Here is a 12827-nt window from a genome sequence, read left to right on the forward strand (position 1 = left end):
CACCGTAATATGTAGCAAAGAAAAGACCATTTTCCATTAAAAAAAACTTTCACTGAAAACACTGAAAAGAATTGTGGCCTTTTGAAAACTGAGTTCAGGACAACAATTATTCAGCTAACCAGGGCAATTTACTGTAACAGCTCTTCATCTTTTTATGCGTACAGCACTCAGGCCTACTTTACCTCTACTGTGGTTCCCCCAGAAGCCAAATCCTCACTGATAATCAAGCCATGTCTCATTTCACCCAGGGCATTTGGTTAATAATGAATGTGTTTCCAGACGAAAGATGTTCTAGCCTCTTACTCTCTGCTATTTCTATTTCTCCTGTCCTTTTCACTCTACTTTCCCTGTATTCTCTCTTCATCTGCTGAGAATGCTCATCACATCAGTACAGATGCACACAGTCATCAAGTCTTCTATAAAGATGGGATTTCTGTAATAATGGGTGTCAGCCGGGTGTTGAGTAGGCCGTAGAGGGGAAAATACTAGTTTGGTTTTTCAATGATTTTGATTACTGGCCTTAAAGTTAATGCTGTATTTACTATTGAACCACTTGTTCCTATTTCCTATTTACAGGAAGGTTTCTGTGCATATTGACACAATATTCCTATGATATAAATGCGGGAAAAAAAAAAAGTAAATAAATAAAAAACATTCCCGTCTCTGTATTTTATAGTACATGATATGCCTACAATTTGAAGCATGAGAAAAATGATAATGATGAAGCACTTTAAACAAGAACAAAGACTTTTTGTAATGTGCAACATTCAAGAAAAGTTAAAACAACAATTCAAGTCAAGTCAATTTATTAATAGAGCACATCTAAAAACAACAAAAGTTGACCAAAGTGCTTCACTGAAAAATACAATCAAATGAAAACACAGACATAGTTGTGAGGATCAAGGGGAAAATTAATAAAAGGGTAGAGTAAAATAAATAAAAATGGGATTTAAATCCTTACAACACAACAGCATCGCACAGAGAACAAATAATTAATATAGAGAAAAAAATAAATAAATAAAATAAAAACAAACAAAATATGACCATTCAACAAGAAAAATACACTTCACTTAATTTACTTCACTTGAGGCCAAGAACAAAGACTGGATTTTGAAAAGCAAACTACACTGAACACAGTGTGAATGATCAAAAAAACAACTGGGCAAGACAGAAAAAAGTTTCACTCATGCATCACTGTCTTATCTGGCAATCTTTTCTTTTATAAGCCTCCCGGGCTGCCAGTTACATTGAGAAAATTTATTGCACTGCCTAGTGAGTCATGAGCGCCATTTTCTGGAGGTTTCAGGGATGTAACTGGACTGTATCACACTTTCCCAACTAAGCTCTAACATGTTTTACAATATCTTGTCCTTGAACATTACAAATCCATAGAAATTCCATCTTTTAATCTTAATTTTTTTGTGAAGTCAAAAATCAGCATCCATTTCCAACCATAAGCAGTCACCAAAATAAGAACATTTCTCATTCTGCACATACAGTACATAACAGCACAGAAATGTGTCTGGGTGATATTGATCCAAACACATACTGACAATTTACCCTTTGTCTGGCTGGCTGAGCAGGGAAAGCAGCACAGAAGCAGCTCAACATCAACAGCTGTAGTCCTCTGTCATTGTCTACACTAAATTCATTGATATACAGTTCTTTTGTGCACTCAGAGGCATTTTGTCAAAGCTCTCAACCCAATACACAATCACGTTCCTTGGCATTTATGCAGCCAAGTGTAAATAGCTACATTGGTGTAAATGGAAATAGATCTATGCTGCGATGGTGAGTGTCTTTGTTCATATTGGAAAGCCCATAAAATGTACACAAGATGGCACTTACTGTGTGGAGGGCCAATGCAAGATATACCTCGGACATTAGATGAGATATACTGTGCTGTTGACATTACCAAAGTGATTCCATTCTCTTGTCCTTCTTTCCTCCAGGGTGCAGCCTCATCTGAAGAAGTGCTTTGAAGGAATTGCTAGTGTGGTGTTCACTGATGTGCTGGACATCACCCACATAAAGAGCAGTGAGGGCGAAATGGTGCAGCTGCTAGACATAATTTCCACCTCCAAAGCCAGGGGCCAGGTGGAGAAGTGGCTTCTGGAACTAGAGAATGGCATGATTGCTTCCCTGCATAAGGTGTTTTGTGGATCATTATTACACTATTTTTTTAAAGCACGTAAATGCATATTTTTTCTTGTATTGTTTGAATGAGAGATTAACACTTTTTTTGAAATAGAACCAGTGATGGGAATTTGATCTATTGTGTGATTCAGTGTTTGCCACCAAAGTTGAGCCTGCATATTCAGGTCTTCTCCCAGTAGCCTTGTTAACATGTTCGGGGATACAGGAACCTGGTAAATAAAGCTGCTGTCCCTCTTGCTGTCCATTTTAGGTAATTGGGGAGGCTATCAAGGCATATCCCAATGAGTTGAGGATTGATTGGGTGCGTGCTTGGCCAGGCCAGACTGTGCTGTGCGTCTCACAGGTCTACTGGACGAAGGATATCCATGAAGCCATCAGTTCAGGACAAAAGGTTATCCAGTGTTGACTTTATTTCTTAACTTGTATTATGTATTCTGATTTATAGTCTGCATACCTAGGGTTGGGGTAAGAGTCTTTTTTCATAGTGTATGGGTCTTGGGAAAATATCGAGGCTACAAATACACTTTCTTCCTCAAGGAAATAGTATTTTCAGAGTCCAATAAGCAACCAGAAAATGTGTCTCTATAGATCAGACTTAAGCATACCCTCTGCGTGTTTACAACCTTCAAAGATAAGATGATAAGACATGATCCTTTGTACTTTGGGAAAAAATACAGATTTTCATACTTAATCCTGTCAATGCAAAAGCAGGCGAGCATTTTCTTGCCTCTTACAAATATCTGAAACCCATCATCTACAGTATGCTCTGAAGTTGCATGATGTATTTATCAAAGTTGTATCCATGACAAAAATATGAGGAACAGTCCAAACAAGATTTAAATGGTTCTTGAGATGAGGTCAACAAAGTCTGATTACTCTTGGATAGATTGCATGACAAATAGATTACCTTTCCACCACAATAGATGCGTTACTGAACTGAACCCACCTGAACTTAAACACAGCGGCTGAGGTGATATGTGAACAGCTGGTTTGAATGAGGATTACAAACAAATAGATCTGTCACATCAAATGAAGAGCACCTACAGCTCATTAGCTGACTTGTCGTATTTAGTTGATGTAGTCAGGAGAGGTCTGCTGCCGTAACACGTTGCGGTATAATGCTATTTTAAAATCTAGAAAATCCCCATGTATCACAGGATATGTTTTTCTTTTAATATCTAATATCCTTCAAGACACAGGGATTTGTGCATTTCATATTATAGGGTGAAGATCATGCCCATCCAGCAATAGCACTTATAAAAGACAGAGAGGTGTGGTGTCTCCTTCTCGTGGACATCTTGACAGTGATGGACTTAGTAGTTGTTGCAGGGATCAAGCTTGTGACCTTCACTTTATAGATGGGGTCTTGATATAGCATTCTGCCTCTGTCTTGACAAACTCCAACATGCTCTTCCTTCTATTTAATCATGCCTGTCTCCTTCAGGCCCTAGACGCCTATCTGGAGCAGAACAATAGACAGATTGACGACATTGTTGCGCTTGTACGTGGGAAGCTGTCCAAGCAGAACCGGGTGACCCTTGGAGCTCTGGTTGTGCTGGACGTCCATGCCAGGGATGTGCTGGCTACACTGGTACAAAAGGGAATAAATGACGAGAACGACTTTGAGTGGCTTAGCCAACTGCGCTACTACTGGGTGGTATGTGAAAGGGGTAGGGAGGGTTGATACAAGTGTTTGGGGAGAGTGGGGATTCATTTTCACTCATAATGAGTACTCAGTGATTTACTTCTGCATTCTGCATCACACCCCGTGTAGGAGAACCACCTCCAGACCAAGATGATCAATGCTGGTTTGCCATATGGTTATGAGTATCTGGGCAACACTCCACGTCTGGTCATTACCCCGCTCACTGACCGCTGCTACCGGTAAAGCAACTACACAACTGTTTAAATGTTCTGTCTGTCTAATGACTCAACAAATCCCATGTTGGAGATAGGTACAGGTGTCCCTACACCTACAGTATATGTTAATCAGTCATCTACCTCATCACTCTGTCCACAAGAACACTTCCTGCATTCTTTCACTGCTTTAAATGATAAATTCTCATCTGTTCTTGTCCATCTTCTAATTTATGTCATTTTAAAGCTACAATACGTTGTTGCTGTGCTACTGGGAGTTCTTCCTTGCAGTGTACCTGGAAATAACTGATGTTCATCAGACCTGTTTGTTAGAGCATGTGTTTTTCACACTGCTCCCCAGCTAGCTGCTTGGGCAGTTTGCCAAGTTTTTAAAGACCATTGCTGGACTTTTTGCTGTCTCACTAAGGAGACGGCCACTCCATCTGCTCTTGCTGTGATGAGATTAATGTTATATTCTTTTAAATTATAAATAAGAAAAAAATATATAAATAAAAATCATAAATCAATCAAAACATATCAAACAAACCACTGTGAAAGGCTTAAGTTTAACTGATAAAGACGTTATGTATATATTTGTTTATTTCACACAGCATAGATAAAAAATCTATGTTGTAGTAATGAATATTTTGTTTGTATTTTGTGAGAAATGTTGAAAATCATAAAGAAATCTAGTTCAAATGACAAAATCACAATAACATAGGCAACCATTTATATCCATTTATTATCCATACCTTTCAGGACAATGACATGTATACATATACAGTGTAGTTATGCCACATCACGGGGCCAGATTTTAGATTTTATTCTGGAAATCTTAACAACAATCTACCTCACTGGCTGGACTGGCTTGTTAATTTAGTCAATAAGTCATGTGTAAGGTCCCTGCATGGCAGTGCATTACATCTATTAAAACTTCCCACATTACAGTATATAGAATATATTTACAGAGAAAGAAAAAGGAGGTTCAAGTGTGTCTGAAAGCTTAGCACTCAATAATGTTACAATAACCTCACAGCTTCAAAAAGCTTCCCTGCAGTGAAGGTCTCAGTCTGCTCTGTCAGCAAGCATGAGTTACAGCGAACCTATTTTTTACATGTTTCTGCTGATAAAGACATAGTATATTAATTACTGACATGCCATAAGGTGTTACATGAGCTTTTTCCTGTCTGTTCTCCTCCTCTCTCAGCACTTTGTTTGGTGCCCTCCACCTCCATTTGGGAGGCGCCCCAGAGGGCCCAGCTGGCACAGGAAAAACCGAGACAACTAAAGACTTGGCCAAAGCTGTGGCCAAGCAGTGTGTGGTCTTTAACTGCTCCGATGGACTGGACTACATCGCTCTGGGAAAGTTCTTCAAAGTGAGTGCAGTTTTCTTACCATGAGTTAAAGGCATACTGTACAGGATTTGTCGGTTGCTCTTTGAAAACACAACATTCAAAGTCGGCCCCTCATTCCTGGTTCAATGTCTCTCTCCTCTGCTCTCTGCCTGTATGCATGAGGGCGGGGCTGAGCCACACACACACAGAGCAGACAACAGTCTGCTGCAGAGCACAGAGTCCACAACAGACAGGAAGAACGAACTTTAGGTTATACTTTACTCAAGTCGACTATGACTGCTCGCTGCCATAACTGTTGAACAAGCAGTACAACAACGCCATTTTTGTAGATTACTCTCATCTATGTCCCTACGTTTTTATAGAGTCCCACACTCACAGCCTCTATGCTGTTATTGGCTGGAGGCTACACACCCACTGCCCAAAGCGTGAAGCTCAGAAACTTCCTGAAAACAGCTAAATAATAAGAAAATACAGGCAGAGGGAAGGGTCTCTGTAGATACATACACCGCCACCCACTGCCAGTGAGAGGGATGATTGAGAGGGATTACTTTTGTTCAGCCTCAGGGAGTCTGTGGTAGATGGTCAACACACAAACACACACACACACACACACACACACACACACACACACACACCAGTGAAACAGGTACACACTAAAAAGGCACTAAAAAGCCCCTTTCCTACACACCAGTGAAACTAAAAGCATACAAAAAATGTTTTACTTCTGATAGTGAAACAGAAGTAGATATTCCCATGTTGTTGCCCTCTTCCTTTTGATGGAAGTATGCCAGAAGCACTTCCACCTGGGAATATCCTACTGGCACAACTATCAGCACTTCAAAGAGTCTGATAATAGAAGGTGACACAGGAGTTTGATTTCCCTCACATTCTTATTTATTCATGTCCCAGAATGGCACACACACATTTAAATGTCAGTCTCTACACACCACTTCAACCTGTCCTTACAAATATAATGGAGTACAGTTGCTTGCCTACTATTATATGAATAAAAATATATGCAGTCAATTCTACACGTACGTTGCTCCTGCCGCAATTTTTCTGATTTCAAGATCTGTAGAATATTAAGATTTGCCCTTTCAAAAATAGCATTGCACCGATGCCCCAGTCAGGGGGGCTTTGTTCACTGCCTCTCAGTTCTGCTGCAGTTGATCAATGTCATGTGATTATAGTTCTCTGTGTGCCTCAAACATGGGAAGCACACAAGCCCACAAGGGCCAGATTAAATGATTGCAAAAAAAATCATATTTTTGTTTATAGTGAAACTGCTTACGCCCTACTGAAATGTCCTCCCACTTGCCATACCAAAATAGACCTCACACACACAGGCAGAAGTAGCTCATAAATACTTTTTAAATTTGCATTAATGTAGTGATGTGTGTGTGTGTGTGTGTGTGGCCAGGGCCTTTTGTCTTGTGGAGCCTGGGCCTGCTTTGATGAGTTTAACCGTATTGACTTGGAGGTGCTTTCTGTGGTGGCTCAACAGATTCTCACCATACAGAGAGGTTTGTACTTTTTTTTTTGACATTTTGGCATTCGTTTCTTTTGATCTTTGCATAAATTGGCAGTCTACTAGAAAAAAAATCTGGCATATTCTCACTAGTAAAAAGACAGATTTTTAGACCATAAAGAAGTGCAACATTGAGCTCAGGCAATTTGTGTAGGCTGGCTAGCAGAACTGCAAGCAAGCACAGCAGCGTGTCCTATGTGTGCTTTGGGCGTCGAATGACTTGCATCATAAGATGTCAAAGGGATATGCAGATTTTTCTTAACCCGAAACTAAAGTTTGAAATGTTAGGTTTCTGTACCTAAACTGCTGATTTTTCAATGCTGTTTTAAGACCAATCAATGGATTGAGGGTGTTTTATGTTGTACAATGTCTGCATTTGTATTTGTTTTCATAGCTGGGTGTGCACAGGCCCATGATATCTGTCTATGATGGGTACGTGAGTTTTGCATGTACAGGTAGGGCGGACATGGCGTCTACAGATCTGCTTCCCAGAGTGTGTTCATAATACAGAAATGGCAACAGAGGCAGCACCCTTTAAGTTTGATTACATTTATATGTGTTAAGTGTTGTTAAACTGCAGAGGGAATAAAGAACAGAGCACACTGATTGTTTTTCAGCCTTTAATAGTGCAGACAGACTAATGTTTTCACACTACTGAGTCTTCATCAAAGTTAAAATGCACAAAGGGATACAGCAAATACATGCTGTATAAATGCATCTGTGTGTCCAGGAATTGCTGCCCACAGTGAGATGCTGATGTTTGAAGGGACAGAGCTAAAACTGAACCCCTCCTGTGCTGTGTTCATTACCATGAATCCTGGCTATGCTGGTCGCTCTGAGCTACCGGACAACCTCAAGGTATCATGTTCTTCTTAAAGATTATAGCGCTGTGTTTGAGGCATATTTACATACATAATTTAGTTTGAATTACAGTTGGAAAATCAGCACGTTCTTGTTTCTTGACTAATCTTAGTTCAAAATACAGGCCTGTTTCGTGCCTGTCTCCAAACATGACTGACGTAAAAACAGCTAAAATAAAACTTTAACAGCATCAGAAATATTCATGACTTCAGAACAACTTTAATTCAGAAGGTTGTGAAATAAAAAATGTTTCCATTCAACAAAACTATCTCTTCACACCAGGCTCTGTTCAGGACCGTGGCTATGATGGTACCGGACTATGCGATGATCGCGGAGATTGTGCTTTACTCATGCGGCTTTGTAACTGCACGGCCCCTGTCGGTGAAAATTGTGGCCACTTATCGACTGTGTTCGGAGCAGCTGTCCTCACAGCATCACTATGACTATGGGATGAGGGCAGTTAAGTCTGTGCTGACTGCTGCTGGAAACCTCAAGGTATCTCAAAACAGATTAACTTTGATATAATGGGATTCTTTGTCATTTTTCCATTTATAATGCCATTATGAGCATGTCTTTTGTGGTTTGTTTTCATTTTGTAATGCCTCTTACTGTTATTGTGACAGTTTTGAGCATTTTAGTAAGAATAGAACAGTACTTGATCATCCAGCTAAAGGACAAATAGCAAGAAAAGTGCTCAGTTGGGGTGCAACTTTTCTCAGCTCTTGTTTGGTGTCTGTTGCTGAAAGTAAATTAAAAGGCGAAAATGCACATAGTTGGGTGAAATTGCTTGCCTCATCTTCAAAACAGATTTGATTACATTTTTAATGCAGAAGAAGCACATTTGTTGCAAGTATGTTTGAGTTATATATATTGGTAGTTCTGTTTATACTATTTGGATTGTAAAATTGCTATCCACTCCACAGGAGTAGTTTTTCACACACATTTAAGAATCTGAGTATCGGCCCCAATCCGTCTTATTTCCCAAACACAACATGACAACCTGTTTTGTAGAGTGCAGTGATGTGTGTGAGAGCAAGAAAAGAGCTGTCAGAAGAAAAAAGTTATCAACAAGCACCTCTATTTATACAAACAGTAGATATGTCCCCATGTTGGTGACCTAATGCATAGATATAATTTTTTCATCAGGTTCTGTATAAGCTCAGCTGACACATTAACCTTTCTACCTTTTTAAAATGTACTCAAGGAAAAGAGAGGTGTGTGTTTAGACCTCTAGTTACAGCTACTATCCGCTGTCTCTTCTTAAATTGACTGGTTGTGATTGTCAGCCACATGCGACACAGAGAGATTTTCTAGTGAAATTTCTCTTCATGAACCCGCATGATTCACCTGCCTCTCATTACATGTTCCAATTTTGTGTATTTCTCTCATCATCTGCCTTTTTTTTCCCTCCCTCATATTTTTCTCTTCTCCTCTTCTCTATGGGCGTGGATTTGTTGCATTGCAGCTCACATTTCCAGAGGAGAATGAAGACACCCTGTTGCTGAGATCCATTATTGATGTCAATCTGCCCAAGTTCCTGGCTCATGATCTGAAGCTATTTGAGGTGCGACAGAGTGGAGCTCCTCCTGTCTTGATTAATGGAGCGATGCACATCAACTGATGTCAGCCCATGTTTATTCCAGTCAGTTCATTTGGAACCACAATGCACAAGGATAATTTAAGTCTGTTTGAGTCAGAACAGTTCACTGGAATTTATGTGTGTGAGAGTTAATGAGTGTTTACACTTTTTTGTGTGTGTGTGTGTGCCCATCATTTGTATAACTGTCCTCGCCCCTCAACAGATCTCACAGTCAGTGTGTGTATGCATCTGAGTGATTTTGTTCGTTTGTTTACACTGTTGTGTTGTGTTTAAAACTGCGTTTAAGCCTGTGCATTGTGTTCCCTCATTCAGCCACAATATGCCTCTCTGACTGTTCTCCAACAACTTTATTTTCTCATCCAAGGGTATTACCTCTGACCTCTTCCCTGGGGTTAAACTCCCAAAACGAGATTACCGTGTTCTGCTAGAGGCCATCGAGGAAAACTGCCAGCGCATGAACCTGCAAGTCACAGATTTCTTCGCTGAGAAAATCCTGCAGGTCTATGAGATGATGATAGTGAGGCACGGTTTTATGCTGGTGGGTGAACCCTTTGGAGGCAAGACCAATGCCTATCGTGTGCTGGCGGCAGCCCTTCACGACATTTGTGAAAAGGTACGGTTCACAGTTTAAATCTGCACAGTAAGTTGTAGCGGAAGGTGGAGGCTGTGCTTGAAATCCTTTGACAATTGGTATCAAGAAATAATAGCCACAAATGCTCCCTGTAATGGTTGGAAAAGTAGGATACAGATGTTTAAGATAGTGGCAATAGAGGTGGAGAAGGAACAAAGACAGAAAACGGCAGGTGAGGCCAGCCTACTATATTTCTTGATTGCTTACGAGGCACAAAGTCTTGATCAATAGCTACGTTAAACCACTTTATTTTCTTGGTTGCGTTCATGTAGTTGTCCTTGGAGTCCAACCTATCTATTATATTTGTGTCAGGTATTGACCAGGTCAATCTGTCAGAAATAAAAAAAGAAGGCTTATTTTCAGATGGTTGACCATGCATTTTTTAATTGGATTTTATTATGAATTTTGAAGGAGTTTCCTGAGTCCTTGGGACATAAAATGCTCAATCTGTAAAAAATCATAAACCTTCATGTCAAGTGAAAATATGTGTTACACTCAATATCCAAGGCTTATCTCAGCTACATGTTTGTCCCGAGTAAACACATCCATCCAATTTGTCAGAGCTGTAGTCTTTGTTTAGTAGTTATCGATCTCACGGTGACGAGCAGAACTGGCTTGTTGTATTTACATGGCTGAGAGGGCTGAGATGCATCCCACCAAAGAGACAGATGAAGGCCTGCTGATGGAACGCCTGGGAACGCCACATTTATCATCGTCATCCATGTCGCTGCACATCCACTGATCACGTCCAACCCCCCCCCTCCTCTTTCTCTTCCTTTCTGTTGTGTTTTTTTTTTTTTTTTGAGCAGCTCGCTCTCTCGTTGTTTTTAACTCAGACTGACACCTTGTCTGAAAAGTCGTTTGTTGCAGTTTTTTGTTTCTCTTCCTCAGTTAGCAGAAGTTCTGTCATACTGACAGTAATCTTCTAAGCAATTTATGAGTCTTGGCTGAGACAAGTTGCTCAAATGAGTGGTTCACCATGCTTATTGAGACAGTTTTCTTTGTTTTGCTGTCTTCTCATGACAACCCTCTAACATGTGAAGTAAAGAATTCTTATGTGTATTTATATGTACAGTTTGTGAACATATAGTATAGTATATGCATTATTTTAGCTGTATATGTAAACATCTAATTTTTTTTTGTCTGTGCACTGTTTTTTTCTTCAGTTTATGATATTTCTTGGAAAAAAAAATCTTCTGTGGTTATATTTGTGTCACCCCAGGGTCTGATGGATGAGAACCAGGTACAGATCACAGTTATAAACCCCAAATCCATCACCATGGGCCAGCTGTATGGCCAGTTTGACCCTGTCTCTCACGAGTGGTCCGATGGCATCCTCGCTGTCAGCTACAGATCCTTCGCTGCCTCCCAGGTAAGATGGCTTCCCATGAGTATGCCGCTGAATTCCTGTAGAGTACGGTGGTTAAAACAGGTTTAGGTTCAGACACAATCGATCATACAAGCAAACAGACTCACGGTATTACAGGATGTCGATTCAGCGACATGATGCTCCTTCAGACCCTCATACAAATGAACATGTACACACATGGGAGCTGTGCAGTGCGGGAGTATGTTCTACTATTGTATTCCAGTATAATAGCACAATGTCCATCCATTTTGAGGTAAAAGTGACATACATAGATATCTAGATCTAGACACACACATACACATTATTCTTTTTTTGTCCTTTTGTTGGCAAAAAGCATATCCTCATTGTTTAATGCAGCTTGCAGACTGTTTTAGAACATAGTTCCAGTTAAACTGCATAGCGTTGGTATAAAACACATTTAAACAATCCACCTGATTTGTCAGAAAACATTTTGATGTTTCTCTGAGTGTCTTCCTCAGATGGGAAATCAACACCATTTACCTCCTCCCTCCAATTGGATGGTGGAAGGTGTTTCACTATTGGCCCCCTCAGGGAGTGACATCGCAGGTCAACTACAAACAACTGATAGCAGATAAAACCCCAGTTTTATATGATTTTAATTCACTTTTCACAAAAACATTTCAAAAACTTTTCACAACAACACACTAAACTGTTGGTTTAGAAAGTTTGAGTGCTTTTTCGCATATGTCAAAAGACTCCAAAGAGACAAAAGTTATTCATGAAAGAAGTTTTAGCTGTAGAAGAGACAAGAACATTTTTTAAAAAGATGTTTCCCTGAGGGGCATGCAGTGTACCCAAGTATGTTTCTCTTGCATTGTAAGCTGCTGCTCAGGATCAGCTAGATCACAGTTGGTCTGCTTCCTTTTTTATGTGAGCTTCTAGCATTTTAACTACATGTCAAACTGGGCACCCCACATCAGTGAATCTCAAAGAGTCTGCAGCTCCAGTGTGAAACTCAATTTTTTCTCCTCGGGAGTGAGAGCATCATTACTGCTTAATGGCTGCATTTACATTTGTAAAGTAAAAAAAGGCATACACATCATTTTCAATTCATCTATATTATGGGTCTGAATGTTGTCCAGTCTGTGTGTTTTGAACCCCAGATGATCTTTATATAGCCTAATGGAAATGAAACATGGACAGGATTTGGGTGTAAAATGAATGGCTACTCCAACATGAACATGAACATAATAAGCTGTAGCTGTTAGGTTGTTTTACACTTCTTTTGGAAAGTAAACAAGTTTGACCTTTTATTTAACTATTCTAGAGGAGTTTGGGGGATTTGATTAAATCCTAAAAGGTAACAGGTGATGGTTCACTTCAAGGGTTTTGAAGATCTGGTGAAGTTATCCGTTGTCCTTATCTTTCTGTGTGTTACTGTTTATGACAGTTTAGCTCTGAATGCTCAGTTTACTTGTTATGTGGCTGGATGAGTAGTACAATAGTAG

The 12827-nt window shown here is 39.9% G+C and overlaps 1 protein-coding gene across 1 annotated transcript in view; it reads left to right on the plus strand.

Moving 5' to 3' along the window:
• dnah7 (dynein, axonemal, heavy chain 7) overlaps nucleotides 1-12827 on the plus strand; it is an 84646-nt gene that overhangs the window by 21537 nt on the left and 50282 nt on the right. Inside the window, exons 21-31 of the mRNA XM_044366564.1 lie at nucleotides 1953-2151; nucleotides 2408-2548; nucleotides 3602-3814; nucleotides 3932-4041; nucleotides 5222-5390; nucleotides 6790-6892; nucleotides 7628-7755; nucleotides 8041-8253; nucleotides 9224-9322; nucleotides 9723-9971; nucleotides 11212-11361. Coding sequence (XP_044222499.1) covers nucleotides 1953-2151; nucleotides 2408-2548; nucleotides 3602-3814; nucleotides 3932-4041; nucleotides 5222-5390; nucleotides 6790-6892; nucleotides 7628-7755; nucleotides 8041-8253; nucleotides 9224-9322; nucleotides 9723-9971; nucleotides 11212-11361 — 1774 coding nt within the window. The remainder of the gene's footprint in view (nucleotides 1-1952; nucleotides 2152-2407; nucleotides 2549-3601; nucleotides 3815-3931; nucleotides 4042-5221; nucleotides 5391-6789; nucleotides 6893-7627; nucleotides 7756-8040; nucleotides 8254-9223; nucleotides 9323-9722; nucleotides 9972-11211; nucleotides 11362-12827) is intronic.

The sequence above is a fragment of the Thunnus albacares genome, chromosome 11 (genome assembly GCF_914725855.1).
Source record: "Thunnus albacares chromosome 11, fThuAlb1.1, whole genome shotgun sequence".
In the NCBI taxonomy this organism is placed as follows: domain Eukaryota; kingdom Metazoa; phylum Chordata; class Actinopteri; order Scombriformes; family Scombridae; genus Thunnus; species Thunnus albacares.